The following is an 18,792-nucleotide window of genomic DNA, read 5'->3' on the forward strand; positions in this document are numbered from 1 at the left end:
TTTCCGAAGTCTTATATGGTGAAAATTGAAAAAGTATCATGAAAGATGAAATGCAGGCCCCGAAAAAGAATGATACATGGGAGATCACCGACCTACCAGTAGGGAAAAAACCAGTCACCAGCAAATGGGTGTTCTATGTGCAATACAAAGCTGATGGTACACTGGAAAGGTATAAGGCAAGTTGGTGACAAAAGGGTACACTTAGATGTATGGGACTACCAGGAAACTTTTGAACTTGTGGCCAAGTGAACACTGTGAGGATCTTGCTCTCACTAGCAGCTAATTATAACTTACATATGGAATAGTTGGATGTCAAAAATGCAGTACTATACGGAGACTTGGAGGGATAAATATTTATGGATATTTCATCAGGATTCAAGGAACAATGTAGGGGTAACAAAGTGTGTAGGTTAAAAAAGGCTTTATATGGGCTAAAATAGTCACTTCGAGCTTAGTTTGGAAGATTCTCAAAAGTCATGCTACTTAATAGTTATTTGCAGAGCCAAGGGGACCATACATTATTCTTCAAGCACTCAGACTCAGGGGATGTCACAATTTTATTAGTATGTAGATGATATCATATTGACTGAGAATGATAAAAAGGAGAAAGTAATTCTAAAGAAATGTCATGCAAAGGAACTTGAAATCAAAGATCTTGGTAGATTAAAATATTTTTTTAGAATTAAAGTGTGCCACTCCAACAAAAGAATCTTCATTTCATAACAAAAATATATTAATGATTTTCTTAAAGAAACATATAAACTAGCTTATAAACCGGCATCAACACTAGTAGAACCAAATCTCAAATTGGGGGAAGCTAAAGATGATCCAAATGTGGATAAAGGAGCTTACTAGAGACTTGTGGGGAAATTGATCTACCTTTCCCACACCAGACCATATATAGCATTTGCTATAAGCATGATGAGTTAGTTCATGCAAAATTTAAATTAGACTAACATGCAACTATAGATATAATACTGCACTATCTTAAGGAGAACCTAGGTAAATGAATTCTCTTCAGAAGAGATTATGGAATAACCCCATAAGCCTATACTGATTTTAGATTATGCAGGATCACCAGTTGATAGATAATCTACCTCAGGATACTGCACAGTCCTTAGAGGAAACCTTGTTACACGAAGAAGCAAGAAACAAAATGTGGTGGCAAGATCTAGTGCAAAAGCATAATACAGAGCTATGACCTTAGGAATATGTTAGCTACTGTGGATCAAGATAATTCTAGAAGAGCTAAGGATCAAGTGGGAAGGACTCATGAAGCTACACTGTGACAATAAATAAACAATCATCATAGCTCATAATTCGGTTCAACATGATAGGACCAAGCACATAGAAGTGGACAGACATTTCATAATAGAGAAATTACATAGTGCTCTTATATGTATCGACCATGTCTCATCAAAAGACCAGATTGTAGATGTTCTTACCAAGGGACTCGATAACTCTACTTTTTGAGATTGATTACCAAGCTGGGAATGATGGATCTGTATTCCCCAGCTTGAGGGAGAGTGTTGAATCTCAGCCATCCCATGATATTTTGTTCCCACGGTTAGGATGGGAATCTGTGGGAGGCTCACCTATTAAATCATAGCCGTCCCTTGGCATTTTGATCTCACGTCTAAGATGAGAATCCGTGGGAGGCTCACCTGGATCATGTTAATCTCCTTCCATATTTAGATGACTGATTTAGGAAGGATTATATTAGAGCAATTATGTATTATTTTGTAATTATTTATTTCTTTATTAAGAAATCTTGTATAGATCTATAGATAGGGACAAATTTGTGTAATAAAATTAAACTTTTTCCATCTCCAATTCTTTGAATTTAACAGAAGCTAATCCTATCATTCCTTACATTGAATAGTTGAAACTTCATGTGCTAGATAGTTTATGTTTGTTTTTTAATGTTGTACTAGATATTGTATGCTTACTTTTATTTTGATATTATAAGCTACACGACTAAATTTCTTGTTGCTTTAATTCTTTTTTCATTTTAAATATTATGCTTTGATTGTTTTCCTAATTTTAATGTATGATTTATAAATTATAATGTTGTTTCTACGCCATACATGTGTCCTGTACTTTTAATAATTGACGTGTCATGTATTTGTATCGTATCATATTTGTGGCGCCGTATCCGCATCGATGCAACATAATAGTTGAAAGTGCATCCAATTCCTATCATTATCTGATCAAGTAACTCATATTTCTCAATAGTCATATCAATTCTAGCTTCTTAATGATTCCATCCAACAGCAAATATAAATTTTGATGGAGCAAATCTTCATTTTACATCTTCTAGAAAGTGAAGTTTGTACCATTGAACTTCTCAATTTTGTATTTTATTTCATAGTCATTACTCCCATTTGAACTAAAGAGCGTGACTCTGATATTAGTTGTTGAGAAGTAAAATCACTCAATGAAAAATAAGCAAGAAAAGAAAAAAAAAAACAACGAAAATGCACATCAAGATTTAACATGAAAAAATCCAATATCAGGGAAAAAATTATGGAGCCACACACCACACGAATAAATCTAATAAAAATGGGAGAAATTGCGCATATCTCTCTTCTCACACTCTCTACTTGTCTCTCTTCACTTCTCGCACCGTTTTACATACAAAACAAATAAAGATACTCACTTAAATTGACAAAGAGTTGTAACCCTTCATGTTAAGAAAATAAGAATAAGGAAAAACTTCTTAGCCTGACTCGCAGCGTCGCAATGCTCCACTCTCTGTTCATGAGTCTACTATGCAATGTTGTGGCATTGCAACCTACAACACCTTGGCGTTTTGTTCTTTGTCTCCAACCTGAGATTGTTGCGCCGTGGCAGTTTGCTCTATGTTTCTAACTTGAGATGCAGCGCCATTGCGTTTTAGTGTACAACGTTGCGGTGTTGTGCACTAAGGATGTACATTGATCAAAGAATTAGATTCCACAAATTCTAACAAAAGTTGTATGTGTCTGCTGATGTTGCTTCAATAAAAAGAACACTCCTTTATTATTTCTTACCTTAGGAAGAAATATCTTACATAAATGATAAAGAAAAAGATTTTTTTTTCTCCTAGATTGACCTTCTTTGCCACTCATCCTAGCAAGTAACTCTATCTTAGAATTAACTACTACCCAAATTGAACCTGTGAAATTCCAATCAACCAAATCATTCCTTACCATTGAATCCATTGAGGGAACTATATTGAAATTACAATGGAAAGGAGTCTTAGTAATAAAGGCACGAGAACTTCCATTACCACTCTTTACATACATTTTTCATCATACAAAAATTTCTCTCATAATCACCAAACATTCCTTACTAGCTTCTATGCTAATTATGTTCCTAAGAAAGTCTCGGAGGGATTAAATAATGAGAATTAGAATAGTGCTAGCAAAGAGAAAAGTGAAGCTCTTAAAAAATAATAATAAAATATATGTATAGGTAAATATGCCACAAGAAAAGAAACCAGTAAGATGTAGATGTGTTTTGGATGTAAATATGAATTAGATGGTTCACTTGGAAGATAAAAGCTAGAATAATTGTTAAAGGCTACATGAAAATATAGGAGATTGATTATCTTAAAATATTTGCTTTAGTTATAAAAATGAATATTGTATTAGCATCAAATATCTACTGGAAAATACAATAATTTGATGTTAAGAATACCTCCTCACATGCTGGCCTAGAGAAGGAAGTGAATATGAAAGTAAAGCCAAGATTTACTTTAAATATAAAATAAAAGGCATGTAAACTGAAAATGTATTTTATAGGTTGAACAATCACTGAGGGATTAGTTTGGAAGGTTCGTCAAGTTAGTGCTAAACAGGTACTAGAAAAGTTAAGAAGACCATATAATATTTATAAAATATATTGGTTCAAGGGAAGTTTCATGATAGTGATGCAGAAGGAATGTATAACTTAAAGGAAATATTATTCAAAGAATTTAAAGTCAAATAACCAAACAAGCTAATGTATTTGATTGGTATTGAGATTGCATACTGTAGACGTGAAATTTTTATATCACAACAACAACACATGGCCAACTTGGTGAAATATGCATGCAAGTTGGGATGCATGCCTATCGAGATCCTCATTGATTTCATTATAAACTTGGAGGTGCTCTAGAAGATACACCAATAGAAAAATCCTCCCATTAAAAATTTGTGGGAATGCTTATGTTCTTAGCACATACTAAACTCGACATTCCCTGCACTTTTAATGTTGTGAGCCAATTATGTACAATCCTAAAGAATTTTTAGGTAAGTGTATAGAATTCTTTAATATTGAAGGGAACCATAGAAAAGGAATTCTTTTCAAAAAAGAAAAAAGGGAGGATCTTACTTCTGAAGCATGCATAGATGCAAATTATGTGGGATCTATGGTTGACAAGAGGTCAACTTCAAGCTATTGCACATTATTACAAAGTAACCTCATGACTACGAGAAATAAAAAGCAAAATGTTGTTGCAAGATCTAGGGTAGAAGCTGAATATAGATTTATGCATTGAGAATCTACAATTTATTATAGCTAAAAATTGTACTTGTAGATTTAAAAGTTGAATGAAAAAGATCTTGAGGTTTTATTGTGATAACAAGTCAGGTATTAATATTGCATATAATTGCGAGTAACATGATCATTTGAGTAACATGATCATACTAAGCAATAAGCATATTAAAGTTGAAAGATATTTTAGAAAGGAGAAGTTGGACAGTGGTCTAATTTGTACTCCATTTATAAGCGCAGGTGAACTTGCAAACATTCTCATCAAAAAATTATTTAGGATAGTCTTTTAAAAACTATCAGGCATGCTTAGAATATATAACATTCATTCATTTGCTTGAGGGGAGTGTGAAAATGCCTGTTGATTCCACCCTCTGGGACTCACAACATCCTCCCTGCCTCCATCATTGCCCTAATAGGCATGCAACACTTTCACCCCCTCCATCTCTAGCCTGTCACCCCACGGATCCGTGGGATCCTTGTTGCCACATTATTAATCCATACGAGTTACCTGGTTGCACAAAGAAGCATCTATGGGTTGTCCAATTTTAATTAATTTTGTAGTTATTTCTGAATCCCTGGTTTTGTATATTTCCAATTAGAAGCTTTCTTAGGATTGAATAAATTTTACACAATTTTGGTTAAATATTCTCCAATTTTTGCTAGTGTGAAATGATGATTGTTAATGTGGTTACTGCTGACTGTTATCAGAAACAATGATCCTCAAGAATGAGTCAACATGAAATATCAACCCTGGTTTCATCCATTTTTTATTTACTTGCTTCATTTTATTAAATGCTTGTTGAACTTTGGGGGTTTATTTACAATACCATTTTTTTTTTCCGATTTGCAACTCAATTTGGCGCATCCTGTACCTCTGGATTGTTTTTTCGGCTGAATTGATTTTTTTTGTTCATTTTTATTTTATTTTTCCTGAGTATATACACTTTCCATACATTCAAGCCCCATATTACTCCTTTTCTAAGACATAATCAAGTTGCTTTATTGATTTCAGTTTTAGATGTACATATTTGCGTATAAATTTGCTATATTTATCCAATTTCATGTTTGGAATGCATTTTTCTTGCTTAACCGAGACTCGTTTATCAGGAAACTGGCGTCATCTTTACACATCACCAGAAAACTGTGATTGTTGATGCTGATGCAGGACGCAACAAGAGAAAAATCATTGCTTTTGTTGGAGGGCTTGATTTATGTGGTGGCAGATATGACAATCCCAAGCATCCTTTGTTTAGCACATTACAAACATTGCATAAGGATGACTATCGTAATCCTACCTTTACGGTGATCTCTTTGTCATTTTTTCAGCATTCAGAATCATTCCCTGCATTGTTCAATGCATAGATGCTAAATTTAGCTTTTAATGCTTATTTTGATTGTAAGCTTGTTGTTTGGTCGATTCTTTTGAGGCACATGTTTCATATCTTTGTTTTCAAGGAAGTGTTTCCTTAGTTTTTCAAAGTTTCTTATTCATTTTAAGTTTTTTCTTGTCTATGTGGAATTCAGTTCATCAATCAGATAGTATGTTCATTGCTTTTTCTCATGACCACAAAACTAGAATTTGTTACTTGTAAAATTTCATGTAAGTCAGCTTTGGAGTAAACTTTTATCTATCATCCCATTTTTGTAGGCTAGATGCTATTATCTCCAACAACTATAATTCATTGTATAATTTCTATCAACTATTGTTCATAGCTTAGGCTTGTAAAAATTAATAGAATTGGAGATAGAATAATATCTTTAAAGATTGTTGTTGATGTTAGGATTATTAATATTGTAAGTATGTATGCTGCTCAAGTAGGTTTAGATATGGATTCAAAATTAAAATTTTGGAATGACTTAGAAGAATTAATACAAAAGATTTCTCTTGAAGAAAAGTTTTGTATTTGAAGAGATTTAAATGGATATGTTGGTTGAGAGATAGTTGATTCTAAAAGCATTCATGGTGGCTATGAGTTTGGAGTGACTAATGAAGATAATAAAATCATATTATATTTTTCTTTAGTTTATGATTTTGTAATTGCTAATACCTTATTTAAGAAAAGAAATTAGCATCTAATCACTTATAAGATTGGATATAGTAAAACTCAGATTAATTATTTTCTTATAAGAAAAATAGATTGTTTAGATTGCAAAGATTGTAAAGTTAGTCCAAGTGAAAGTTTATATACCTAACATCGCTTATTAGTTTTAGACTTTAAGATGAAGGGGTAGAAAATAAAAAATAAAGTAAAATATTATTCTAAGATTATATGAGGGCATTTAAATAATATTAACAAAAATAAATTTGAGAGTTAGATAATAGATCTTAAGATTTTGTCTGTGTATGAGGAAGCTAATGTTATGTGAGAAAAAGTAGCTATTGATATTAAAAATGTTGCAAAAGATATGTTTGGAGTGTTAAAGGGAAAAACTCCTAAATAGTATAAATAATTGGTGGTGAAATCACAATGTGCAAGAAAAGATAAAAAATATGAAGAATTATTATAAAAATTTGTTTAGATGTTAAAATTCTAATAATTGAGAAATGTATAAAGAGGCATGTAAGGAGTCTAAGAAAGTAATATGCGATGCAAAGATTTGAGTTTTTAATGGTTTATATAATAGATTAGATACTAAGGAAGGAAAAAAATATATGTATAAGACTATAAGTTAACCAAACATATAGATAAGAGTAGTAAGGATTTAATTCAAGTGATGTGTATTAAAGATGAAGATCAAAAAGTGCTTTTATTAGAAGAGGATATTCAACAAAGGTGGATGAGATATTTTTATACTCTTTAATGAAGATTATGAGAATGCGAAATGACAATAAAGATTTTTGGTTTTATCAACTTATTAGTAAAATCGAAGTTAGAGAGGTTTTAAAGAAAATGAAGTGCGGAAAAGCAGTTGGACTTGATGATATTCTAATAGATGCGTGGAAATGCTTAGGATATGATGGAATTTCTTGGCTTACTAAACTTTTTAGTATTATTTTGAAGATTTAAAAGATGTCAGATGAGTGGAGAATGAGTGTGTCGATTGCTATTTTGAAGAGTAAAGGTGATTCACAAGATTGTGCGAATTATAGAGGAATGAAGTTAATGTGTAATACTATAAAACTATGGGAGAGAGCCATGGAGTATAGATTGCGGCGTGATACTAATGTTTCTCAAAATCAATTTAGATTCATACTGGGTAGGTCTACTATGGAAGCTATACATTTATTGAGAGGTTTGATGGAGAAGTATAAAGAGAATAAGAGGGATCTACATATGATATTTATTGATTTAGAGAAAGCATACGATAAAGTTCCAAGAAAGTGCTATGGAGAGTTCTAGAAAAGAAATGGGTTAATAATGCTTATTTATGTTCAAGTCATTAAGGATATGTATACATGAGCTGCTACTTGTGTTTAGACATAAGTTAGTCTGACCAAGTATTTTCCTATTTAAGTTGGATTACATCAAGGATCAGTCTTAAGCCCATATTTTTTTGCTTTAATCATGGATGTTCTCACTAGACATTTGCAAGATGTTGTACGCTGGTCTATGCTCTTTGATGTTGATATTCTTTTTGTTGATAAGACTAGAGAGGGAGTTGGAGGTAAACTTGAATTATGGAGGTCAACCTTAGAGTTTAAAGGCTTTCGTTTGAGTAGATCTAAAACTGAATATATGGAGTGTAATTTAGTAAATATTAGTTCTTGTGGGGGGGATTGTGACTTTGGGTGATCAAGTCATTAATGTGAGTACATATTTTAGATATCTTGGGTCTATTGTTCAGAGTGATGGTGAAATAGATGGGGATATTATTAGTAGAATTCAAGTTGGATGATTGAAGTGGAGGAATGCATCAAGCTTGTTGTATGATAGAAAAGTCCCTATCAAATTTAAAGGAAAATTCTATAAGATGGTGGTTAAAACTGCTTTATGGTGCAGAATGTTGGCCATTAAAAGAGAAGCATAATTTTAAGTTAAAGTGTTGCAGAGATGAGGATGCTCAGGTGCATGAGTGGCTTTATTCTTAGAGAAAATATACGAAATGAGCATATACATGAAAAGGTTGGAGTAGCTCCAGTGGAAGATAAGAGTAGAGAGAGTCACCTTAGATGGTTTGTCACGTAAAACGACGGCCTTCCGATGACCCAGTTAGGAAAATAGATGTATTAGATTTGACTTATGTTAAAAAAGGTAGTGGTATACCTAAAAAGACTTGCTTAGAAAATATTAGAAATGACTTTTCTTTATTAGATTTAAATGAGAATTTAACTTTTAACTGGGCACAATGGAGAAAAAGGATTCACATAGTAAGATAATGGCTTGATGTTGTTGTTGTTGTAGTATTGTTAATAGCTTAGGCGTTTTAAATTAGAAATAGGTGGATCGTTGGATGCTATTAAAATCTCAGCAAAAAGCATTGGATTGCTTCAGTAAATCATTCTTTTTGCTATATATCAAATTTATCCTTTTTGAGTGCAACTCCTATTCTATTCTTTGAGCAAGTTGTTCTGAGTAACTATGTTACCCTTTCTCTACTACAGTCCTTCATAATACTTTCATGTGAATTCTATCTACGCTCCTTATGGATGCTTCTTCTATGAATGCATGTCCAAATAGTCTAAAAGCTAATTCTCTGCGCCCCTATTTGCAATAAGTAAAATTAATTTTAAAGCACCTATAGAATGAAATTTTTTTAGTATAATTTTTTTAATATAACAAAAAATAGTCACCAAATAAAAATTATAATTACAATCTAAAAATAAAATAGTAAAAAAGTTATACTAGCTTTAATTAGCCAAAAATATCAAGATAACATTCGTCTGTGCAGTTTTGAAAGAAGCTTTCTCATGCAGGCAAATTGAACCACATAAGACAGTTTTTGTGTACCCCTGTTCTATCTTTTCTTGTCTTTGCTCCCATTGAATATAAGGGAAGGGGAACATTGTCTTTTTAGCTACTTGTGGTCCACGTCTATGCCATTTCTATTTTTGTGTTCAATATTAAAAATTAGGTAAGATCTAGTTAAATTGACGAAAGAAACAAAAAATATTAACACATTAATATATAAAATAAATATTATTCATATTCATTCTAGTGATGATTATGTTCTATCATTATTGTTGTAGATTTTATCATGTTTTTACTTTTTAAATTCTTATTTTTTTTAATATCTCCGTGTAAACATGTACATAAAAACACAAGGTTTTAAAAATTGGATCAAGCGGTTGAATCGTGGTCAATTCCCATTCTATAATGAAACTTGGATTGTAGTCGAATAACCCAAAAACTGGTTGAATCCACATTGACCTGACTAACCATCAGACCAGTCGTTTGGTAAAGAACCGCGTAGTTCAGAAAACTCAAAATTTGAGCCGCTGATCGCACATCCAATGACTGAAACCGCATTACCTAAATAAATTTACTAACATGGAGTTGGCTAACCTAAAGAAAAACTAGATTTCCATCATAGCTGCATATCTCTTCTTTTTTTCCTCTCCTAGGCCATCTCTCTAGACTCCTTCGTTTGTGAGTTGCACATAATGGTCGCTCGTAGCTCACTTGGTGAGTCCTTGCTGACTGGTGGAAAGGGATGCATGGTGTGTCACGTCGCAGAATCTAATTGGGAAGAATTCTTTCTTTTTTTTCCTAATAATAACACTATAGCAATATAATATTATCTATCAGTAATAAATAACGGAAATAATTTCTATAACTCAAAATATCAATATACATCTATATTAATTATTCCAAAAAATCATATACAAAACGTAGGAACCATTAATCATATAATGTCTATCCAAATGTTTATTATAAAAAAATATCTAACAAAAGAAATTGAACAAGAAGGATCCTAATCAATCTCCCACTCATACTCTATTGTCATGACCTAAAATCATTTAACCACATATAATGAGCTAACTGACTCAGCAGCTCATATTAAAATCTATAACTGAATTCAAAGCACGACAAATGAGCAATACGTACGTAAGGAGTCAAATCATAGCAATGATAGTCATATAATCATTGAATCAATACTGAAATAGTAAAAACCATATGCAATTGCTTTAGAATATGTAAAATATTATACAAAAGCTAATAAATCAGTACAATTATCAAATTTATAACGTAATCATCATATCAAAGCGATAAAATCAAATCATTAGTAAAAACTATCAAAATTATATTAATGAGATAAATCATATAAAAGTGTACACATAATATATAGTGATTTTATTAGTTTTATACTAATATTTTAATCATATGCTCAGTCAATATCAACAATCAATACAATACAGTGAATCAGTACAAGTATCCATAACAATTTTAGTGTCGGTACTAGCAAATTCAGTAGTAGTAATAATACCTCAATGCTATAATAGTAATTTTTATAGTAACAATGAATATGAATATGCATTTCAGTAGTCACATTAAATAAGTAAGAAGTTTTGAATATCATGATGTTTCAATGTCATTTTAATACCAGTAAATTGTTGGCTTAGTAAACAAAGTTGACACTCTTTGCCCGTATGTATAATAATCATCTCCTTGTAACTCTCAATCATCACTATGAAATCATTGTATCAGATAATGTCAAACCATAGTATTTAAAGAAAAGCCAGTCGGCCTACCATCCTATATAGATCAATCAATCTCTAATCAACAAGTCAACCAGTCTTTACTTGTCTTTCAAACATTCTAATAAAAGCAATAACAACCAGTTATTACTTAATCACATTTTCATTTATATTCTTGATCATTATCAAAAAATTATCTTGATCGAGCACAAATCTCGAGGAAAAATCAAGTTGAAAACTTCCCAAATTAAAATTGGAACCATTCAAACTTCGATTTCAACAAACTTATAGTCAAACTGAGCGTCTCGGAAATATGAAAACAACGACACCAAAATTGACTCAATCTGAGTCCATTTTCTTACTTCTAGAGCTTATGATGTACTAGAAATTATGATCTTGAATATAGAAAGATTTTTTTCTTATTCCCCGCATCTTTTTCTTTACATGTCTTTTTAGTCATAATAGTAAAGTTTAAGGTGTCTATCACAAATAAATTTGAATTCAACATGCATAATGCAATTCTTCCTAAGATAAAAAAAATTAGGCTCCATTAATTAGCAATTAAACTTATTTCCACATGCATGCATAGTTTGTTAATTAAGAGCATGTTATCCCTTCTTAATCAATTGACAAGGTTTTTTAAAAGGATATTTCCATTACTATAGAATCAAAATTTGATTCATATATAGTGATCATAATTTGGTTTACAGGTTGGCTTAATCAAGAAGAAGCATAATTGATAGGTACCTAAACTTTTAGTTATTAGTCATTAATATATTGCCCATATTGAATCTGAAATCTTCAATGATAGAAATGATTCTCTCTTTTTTTTTTTTTTTGAAACTTCTTTTCTCTCTCCTTTTTTTTTTGAAATAAACTTCCACTCTTCCTTTTTTTTTTATAACAGTAAATGCCTAAAAAAAAAACTTTATACACATACATATATTACGGCATATGAAAGTATATATATATATATAACTATAGCATGACTAGCTAATACCTTGGCTAATGAGAAAGTTAAGCTAGACCATACTAATTACTGTTAATGTCATAGGGAATAAGTGCAGATAAGTATGAAATGAAATAAGTAAAATAGTACTTTAAACATATGAGAGGATTTTTTTAAAAAAAAATAAAAAAAAAAGTAGTGAGTGTTGGGAAGAAGACAAGAATAAAATGAGAAGCAGCTTTTAGATAATGGGAAAAAGTGTGAAGATTCTTGCTTAAAATCTTTCTTGTCTGGTAGTGAAGGCTACCAAGCTTTGAGGGAGGAGAGTCTTTAAAATCTCTTAGTGCTCGTGCCCGCATGCAATGCCAAAAGAAAACTGTGCATAAATTTTAAGGATTTACATGTGAAACAAGAATAGAAAGACGGTTTTTTAGACATACTACTTGTTGTTTAGCGGCTGGAGAAAGTTTCAGCTTATGAGTGGGAGAAAGCAGTGGAGGAAAGTGTGGACGGGGTCGTTGGAAGGGAGGGAGTAATCGCAAGGTGGAGTGCGGCTTGGTGGATCTTGGACGTTCAGGTGGCTTTGAGGGGTGGACCGTGAAGGAAAAGCTGCTGTTGTAGTGGGATGAGGAATGGAGTAGCCGAGTAGGTGTTGGGTTTAGGTGAAGGAGCTTGTGGCTTCTTGCTGTAGGGGACGAACAATGGGAAAGGGGAGTTCGGCTGTAGTTGTAGGTAGGAGATCTAGGCTGAGAACAGGGGTTGGACGGACAAACCGGAGGGATGAGGTGCTGAAGCTACTTGCGGCACAGGGAATGGAGGAGCCAAACCGGGAGAGATAGGATTGGTTTGGACGTCGGCTTAAGGGGAAGTGCTGCATCGTGCTTGGGAAACCAGTAAGCTTTGCTTGAGATTAGGGGGTCGGACGTTGGCTGCAGCAGAGGAGGTCCGGCTGGAGCAGTGAAGAGGGAGGTCGAGGGGTTGCAAAGGAGGTGAGGGATTTTAGCTCTTGAGCGTGAAAACCAGATCAACCGAACATACTGCCTCCCCTTCTCATTTTAACGCAAGTAAACGACGCTCGAGGCGAAGAGATGCGAAGCAAACGTCCCATGTTTCAGCCAGCGGGATGTCCGGGATTTGGCAGGGATCAGAGCAGGAATTCAAGAGGTGATACGAGGCAAACATTAATGTGATTTAGATTTTTGCTCTGAGTTGCCATTTTCATCTAAAGTCATAAGTCATGTAAATAATGACTTGCTATAACTGGTATTCACATTAATTAGAAATATCAGCAATGCATTAATCACTGAGAAATCACCTCGTTTGTGTGAAATTTCTTAATTTTCGCGCATCATGTCTCGATATTCGTGTAATTTTCCTTGGGGTTCGTGAGCATTTCACCTTGTAATGCGTGTCAAATTTGTCGAACATAAATATTAGACAAATTAGTAGTGCATTAAGGGTATTGTCGATGTCCCGGTCTCAACGGCACAGTCCATTTTGCGATCGGACGTCATCCAAACATTGTCGAGGCCAAATTTTCATCAAAATGCGTATTGTTATATTCGAATCATCTCGGAATTTGTGCCACCACCTCGAACAATCTAAATTGATTAAATAAAATATATATTCCTAATGTCGACGATGTTCCGGATGTAATGGTGCCATCCGTTTTGCAATCGGACGTCATTTCGTCACCGACGAGGCTAATTTCCCTCGTAGTGCGTGCCTTCGCATCAAATTTGGATCACCTTTGAAATTTGCGACACCACCTCAAACAATCCAATTTGATCGAATAAAATGTAGATTCTTAATGGAGACGATGTTCCGGACGCAATGACATTGTCCGTTTGTAGATCGCACGTCGTTCGAGTGTCTTTGAGGCCTCGTTTCCGTCGTAACGCAGGCCTTTATATCATATTTGCATCGCCTAAAAATTCACCACCATCTCGGATGATCCAAATTTATTAAATAAAATGTATATCCTGAATGTCGACGCCGTTCCAGACGTAATGGCGCTGTCCGTTTGTCGATCGGACGTCGTCCGAGCATTTTCGAGGCCTTATTTCTGTCGTAATGCAGGCCTTTATAGCATATTTGAATTACATAGAAATTCGCCATCATCTCGGATGATCCAAATTCATTAAATGAAATATATATTCTGAATGTAGACGACGTTCCAGACGTAATCACATTGTCTGTTTGTCGATCTGAAATTGCTTGGACGACATCGAGGGCCAAATTTATCGATATGTGTGTTATCTCGAAATTCATGTCACTCATTAGGATGATCCAAATTGAACAAGTAAAATACAATTTTTTTTAGTATTTGCAATGTTTTGAACATAATGATGAAGTCTGTTTGTTGATCTGACATCCTTTGATCAGCCTCGCGCTTTAATTTCGGGTGTCGGTCGTCCCTTTTGACCGATCTTATTCGATTCAATTTCGAGGGCCTCGACCCAGTAGAGTTCGATGTCCTAATCGCAACGATGTCGTCCGTTTAGCATTCGGAGGTCATTTGACCCTTTAAGTGACATGTGGCGCTAAGGCGCGTAATGTTTTATTCACCAATTGGGGTCCTTTATCGCGTGGTTTGAGGTATAGGGGTCCAATTGGCGCAAGTCATTAATGAGAGTACACATTTTAGATATCTTGGGTCTATTGTTCAGAGTGATGGTGAAATAGATGGGGATATTATTAGTAGAATTCAAGTTGGATGATTGAAGTGGAGGAATGCATCAGGCTTGTTGTATGATAGAAAAGTCCCTATCAAATTTAAAGGAAAATTCTATAAGATGGTGGTTAAAACTGCTTTATGGTGCAGAATGTTGGCCATTAAAAGAGAAGCATAATTTTAAGTTAAAGTGTTGCAGAGATGAGGATGCTCAGGTGGATGAGTGGCTTTATTCTTAGAGACAATATACGAAATGAGCATATACATGAAAAGGTTGGAGTAGCTCCAGTGGAAGATAAGAGTAGAGAGAGTCGCCTTAGATGGTTTGATGTAAAACGACGGCCTTCCGATGACCCAGTTAGGAAAATAGATGTATTAGATTTGACTTATGTTAAAAAAGGTGGTGGTATACCTATAAAGACTTGTTTAGAAAATATTAGAAATGACTTTTCTTTATTAGATTTAAATGAGAATTTAACTTTTAACTTGGCACAATGGAGAAAAAGAATTCACATAGTAAGATAATGGCTTGATGTTGTTGTTGTTGTAGTATTGTTAATAGCTTAGGCGTTTTAAATTAGAATTAGGTGGATCGTTGGATGCTATTAAAATCTCAGCAAAAAGCATTGGATTGCTTCAGTAAATCATTCTTTTTGCTATATATCAAATTCATCTTTTTTGAGTGCAACTCCTATTCTATTCTTTGAGCAAGTTGTTCTGAGTAACTATGTTACCCTTTCTCTACTAGAGTCCTTCATAATACTTTCATGTGAATTCTATCTACGCTCCTTATGGATGCTTCTTCTATGAATGCATGTCCAAATAGTCTAAAAGCTAATTCTCTGCGCCCCTATTTGCAATAAGTAAATAATATTTTTTATAGATATTTTTATGAGTAACTATGTTACCCTTTCTCTACTAGAGTCCTTCATAATACTTTCATGTGAATTCTATCTACGCTCCTTATGGATGCTTCTTCTATGAATGCATGTCCAAATAGTCTAAAAGCTAATTCTCTGCGCCCCTATTTGCAATAAGTAAATAGTATTTTTTATAGATATTTTCCTTCTACTTGATGACCGACCATCTTAATATTTTCATTTATGCATCTCCTCACTTAGGTTAGTGTATTTCTTAGGTTACCCTCACTCCCGGGAGCCATTTAGAATAACTAGGTCTAATAAAATTAATTTAAAATCTTCTTCCTTAAAGTCTCATGAATATTCTCATATTTGCAATGATATTTGGAGTAATTTTTATTTTTTACCTTCAATTTTTATTCTAGTTATTTCTTATCAATCCAGTGTATATAAAATCTGTTGTACATACATTATTACTCATGACTTTGATTCAATATTTGAATGATAATTATAACTTCAGTTACTTTAGATGAATAATTTATTTTTCTCTCTAATCACTTTTATCATTCTTTTAGTTGTTAAAGGTGTGTCCTAATATTATGAAGGAGGGGCTATAATAGTCAGAATAATTATAATCATATTTTTTTTTAACCTATTTCATACGGTTAATTTAATGTGTGCAATCTTAATAATATTAGAAGGTGAAGAAGTACAAAAAAAAAAAAAATATATATATATATATATATATATATATGCCTTAATTTTTTTCTTACTAAAAAATATCATCTTCTTACTAGGGGGCTGATACAAAAGGTCCAAGAGAACCTTGGCATGATTTGCACTCTAGAATTGATGGTCCAGCTGCTTATGATGTTCTGACAAACTTTGAGGAGCGTTGGTTAAAGGCAGCTAAACGTCGTGGGTTCAAAAAGCTGAAAAAATCTTATGATGATGCATTGCTCAAGCTAGAAAGGATAGCTGAAATCATTGGACCGAATGATTACCTGAATGATAATGATCCTGAGAGTTGGCATGTGCAGGCATGATTTTTTTTTTCTCAAAGTACTTGAAGCAGGCCTTTCCTAGTTACTTATATTCACATAGACTTTCTTCATCTTAATTGTAAAATCAGATATTCCGTTCCATTGATTCAAATTCTGTGAAAGGATTTCCTAAGGATCCAAAAGTTGCTACAAGCAAGGCAAGTTTAAGGCTCTGTCATTTTATTTCTTAATGAGCCTAGTTTATATTGTTGTCTTTTGAGGAACTAATATATGTTTTGAAATTCTCTACAGAACTTGGTATGTGGAAAGAATGTTCTAATTGACATGAGTATACACACTGCTTATGTTAAGGCCATCCGAGCTGCTCAACATTTTATCTATATTGAAAACCAGTACTTCCTCGGCTCATCTTATAATTGGGACTCTAACAAGGATCTTGGTAAATTTAATCAATTAGAAAAATGCTTCTTATGTTTTAAACTTTAATTAAACACTAGTTAGTTCACTTCTTTGTAATACTAACTTGATTTTTTTTATTGGTCTCATAATGTAAAGCTTACTTGCATTTTTTAAACAAACTGCATAAGCATAAAGTGACAAATGCGATGCGGCTTTGTAAATTCTTTATACAATTTTTTCAAACTTTTTAAGGGTTATTTTACTGTATGATACATCCATTTCTATTATTTAGGTTTCATTTGCACTTAATATTAGAACGCTCAATATGTTTGTGTTGCTCAACTAAAATATTCGGATAATTGTTGACAACTTAGTGTGTTTGAGATTCTTACTACTGTTGCATGGGTACCTTTGTTTTCATTGTTTGGTAGCACTCTACGGTGCTGATCCTTAGCTGTAAGCATTTATTTCTTTTCAAACTAACACTAGATGTGTCCTTTCTTTGTGCTTTAGGTGCCAATAATTTGATACCCATGGAGATTGCCCTGAAAGTTGCTAACAAAATTAAAGCACATGAAAGATTTTCTGCATATATAGTTCTTCCAATGTGGCCTGAGGGGAATCCTACAGGTGCTCCCACCCAACGTATTCTTTATTGGCAGGTTACCTTCTAAACAATTTTAGCTAAGTTCCATATATTAAATCCATTTTACTTCTGCTAATTTCCTTTTCTCGCATCCTCTAGTGATTTAACTAAAATTTGAGTTCATAGTGATAACCTTCCCGTAATATGGTTTTTTGGATCAGATGAATAAAAATGGTTATAAAATACAATTATAAGATGCGCAGATAAAATTAGTTTTCAAGAATTAGTGAGGAGGAGAGGTAACTAATGGTAATGTTGACTTAGTTTGTGTGAAAGGATTTGCACATAATGGATTTAACCACTCATGCAATTCTCAACTAAGAAGAAATAGAGAATGAGAACTAATAAAGTTAACCCTAAATTGTTAGGATAAGGCTAGTAAAAGGTGATGCTTAATCTTAGGAATGCACACGTTAACTTACCTAACCACTTTAGTTTACTAAATAGTAAACCAAGATCAAGCATGACAAAGTGCTAAAAAAAATTAGGAGAAAATGCTTATTTAGTTTATGCTGAAGCCCTGCCCTGTGCTAGAAATAATAATTTCTAGTGCTATAGCATGTTGATTTGGGATATGTATATGCAGTAAAACTTGTTTTGTTTGGACCTTGGCACTTGATAGATCTAGTAAGGTGTCTATCAAAATGGGGCTCCTACCTTGCATGATGAAAGAAAGTAATTAAAACTTTATTTGAGAAAGTAATTTGTGATTTCTAAAAGGAACACTTAAATTGTGAATATGCCTATTATATCAAAACTACAATATTAAGACTGTAGATTGCATTTTTTCACAAATCAAAGAGTTCTAGCTGAAATTGACTGCAGGTATGCAATGTTGTTATTACTATGAATTTGCTAGTTACCCTGTATAAGGAATATGACAAAACATCCTCTTAGATTTCTTAATGCAAGTCTGGATTGGATGAGTTAGCCGTGTTCACGAGTATAGAAGATTTGTTATTTTTAATAATTGTTATTTTTCATATTATGCAAAATCAATCCTTAATTTTCTTAATTTATAAAAAAGTTAAGTAATTGAGTAATTTTGATTGCTTCAGGGTTGGCACTTTGTTTACTTGTAATTTATAAAGATAGTGTTTCTTTTTTAATTATTGTGAAGTCAGATCATTGCCATGGTTCACGAGCATTTCCGTCCTTTCCAACT

The 18,792-nt window shown here is 33.1% G+C and overlaps 1 protein-coding gene across 1 annotated transcript in view; it reads left to right on the forward strand.

The window, feature by feature from the left end:
- The window catches only part of LOC110113088 (phospholipase D gamma 1), a 37,287-nt gene that overhangs the window by 7,659 nt on the left and 10,836 nt on the right, over positions 1 to 18,792 (forward strand). The window contains exons 3-7 of the mRNA XM_020845513.2: positions 5,626 to 5,820; positions 16,376 to 16,618; positions 16,711 to 16,779; positions 16,874 to 17,021; positions 17,495 to 17,643. Coding sequence (XP_020701172.1) covers positions 5,626 to 5,820; positions 16,376 to 16,618; positions 16,711 to 16,779; positions 16,874 to 17,021; positions 17,495 to 17,643 — 804 coding nt within the window. The remainder of the gene's footprint in view (positions 1 to 5,625; positions 5,821 to 16,375; positions 16,619 to 16,710; positions 16,780 to 16,873; positions 17,022 to 17,494; positions 17,644 to 18,792) is intronic.

This window comes from Dendrobium catenatum, unplaced genomic scaffold (assembly GCF_001605985.2).
Source record: "Dendrobium catenatum unplaced genomic scaffold, ASM160598v2 fragScaff_scaffold_1470, whole genome shotgun sequence".
NCBI lineage: Eukaryota > Viridiplantae > Streptophyta > Magnoliopsida > Asparagales > Orchidaceae > Dendrobium > Dendrobium catenatum.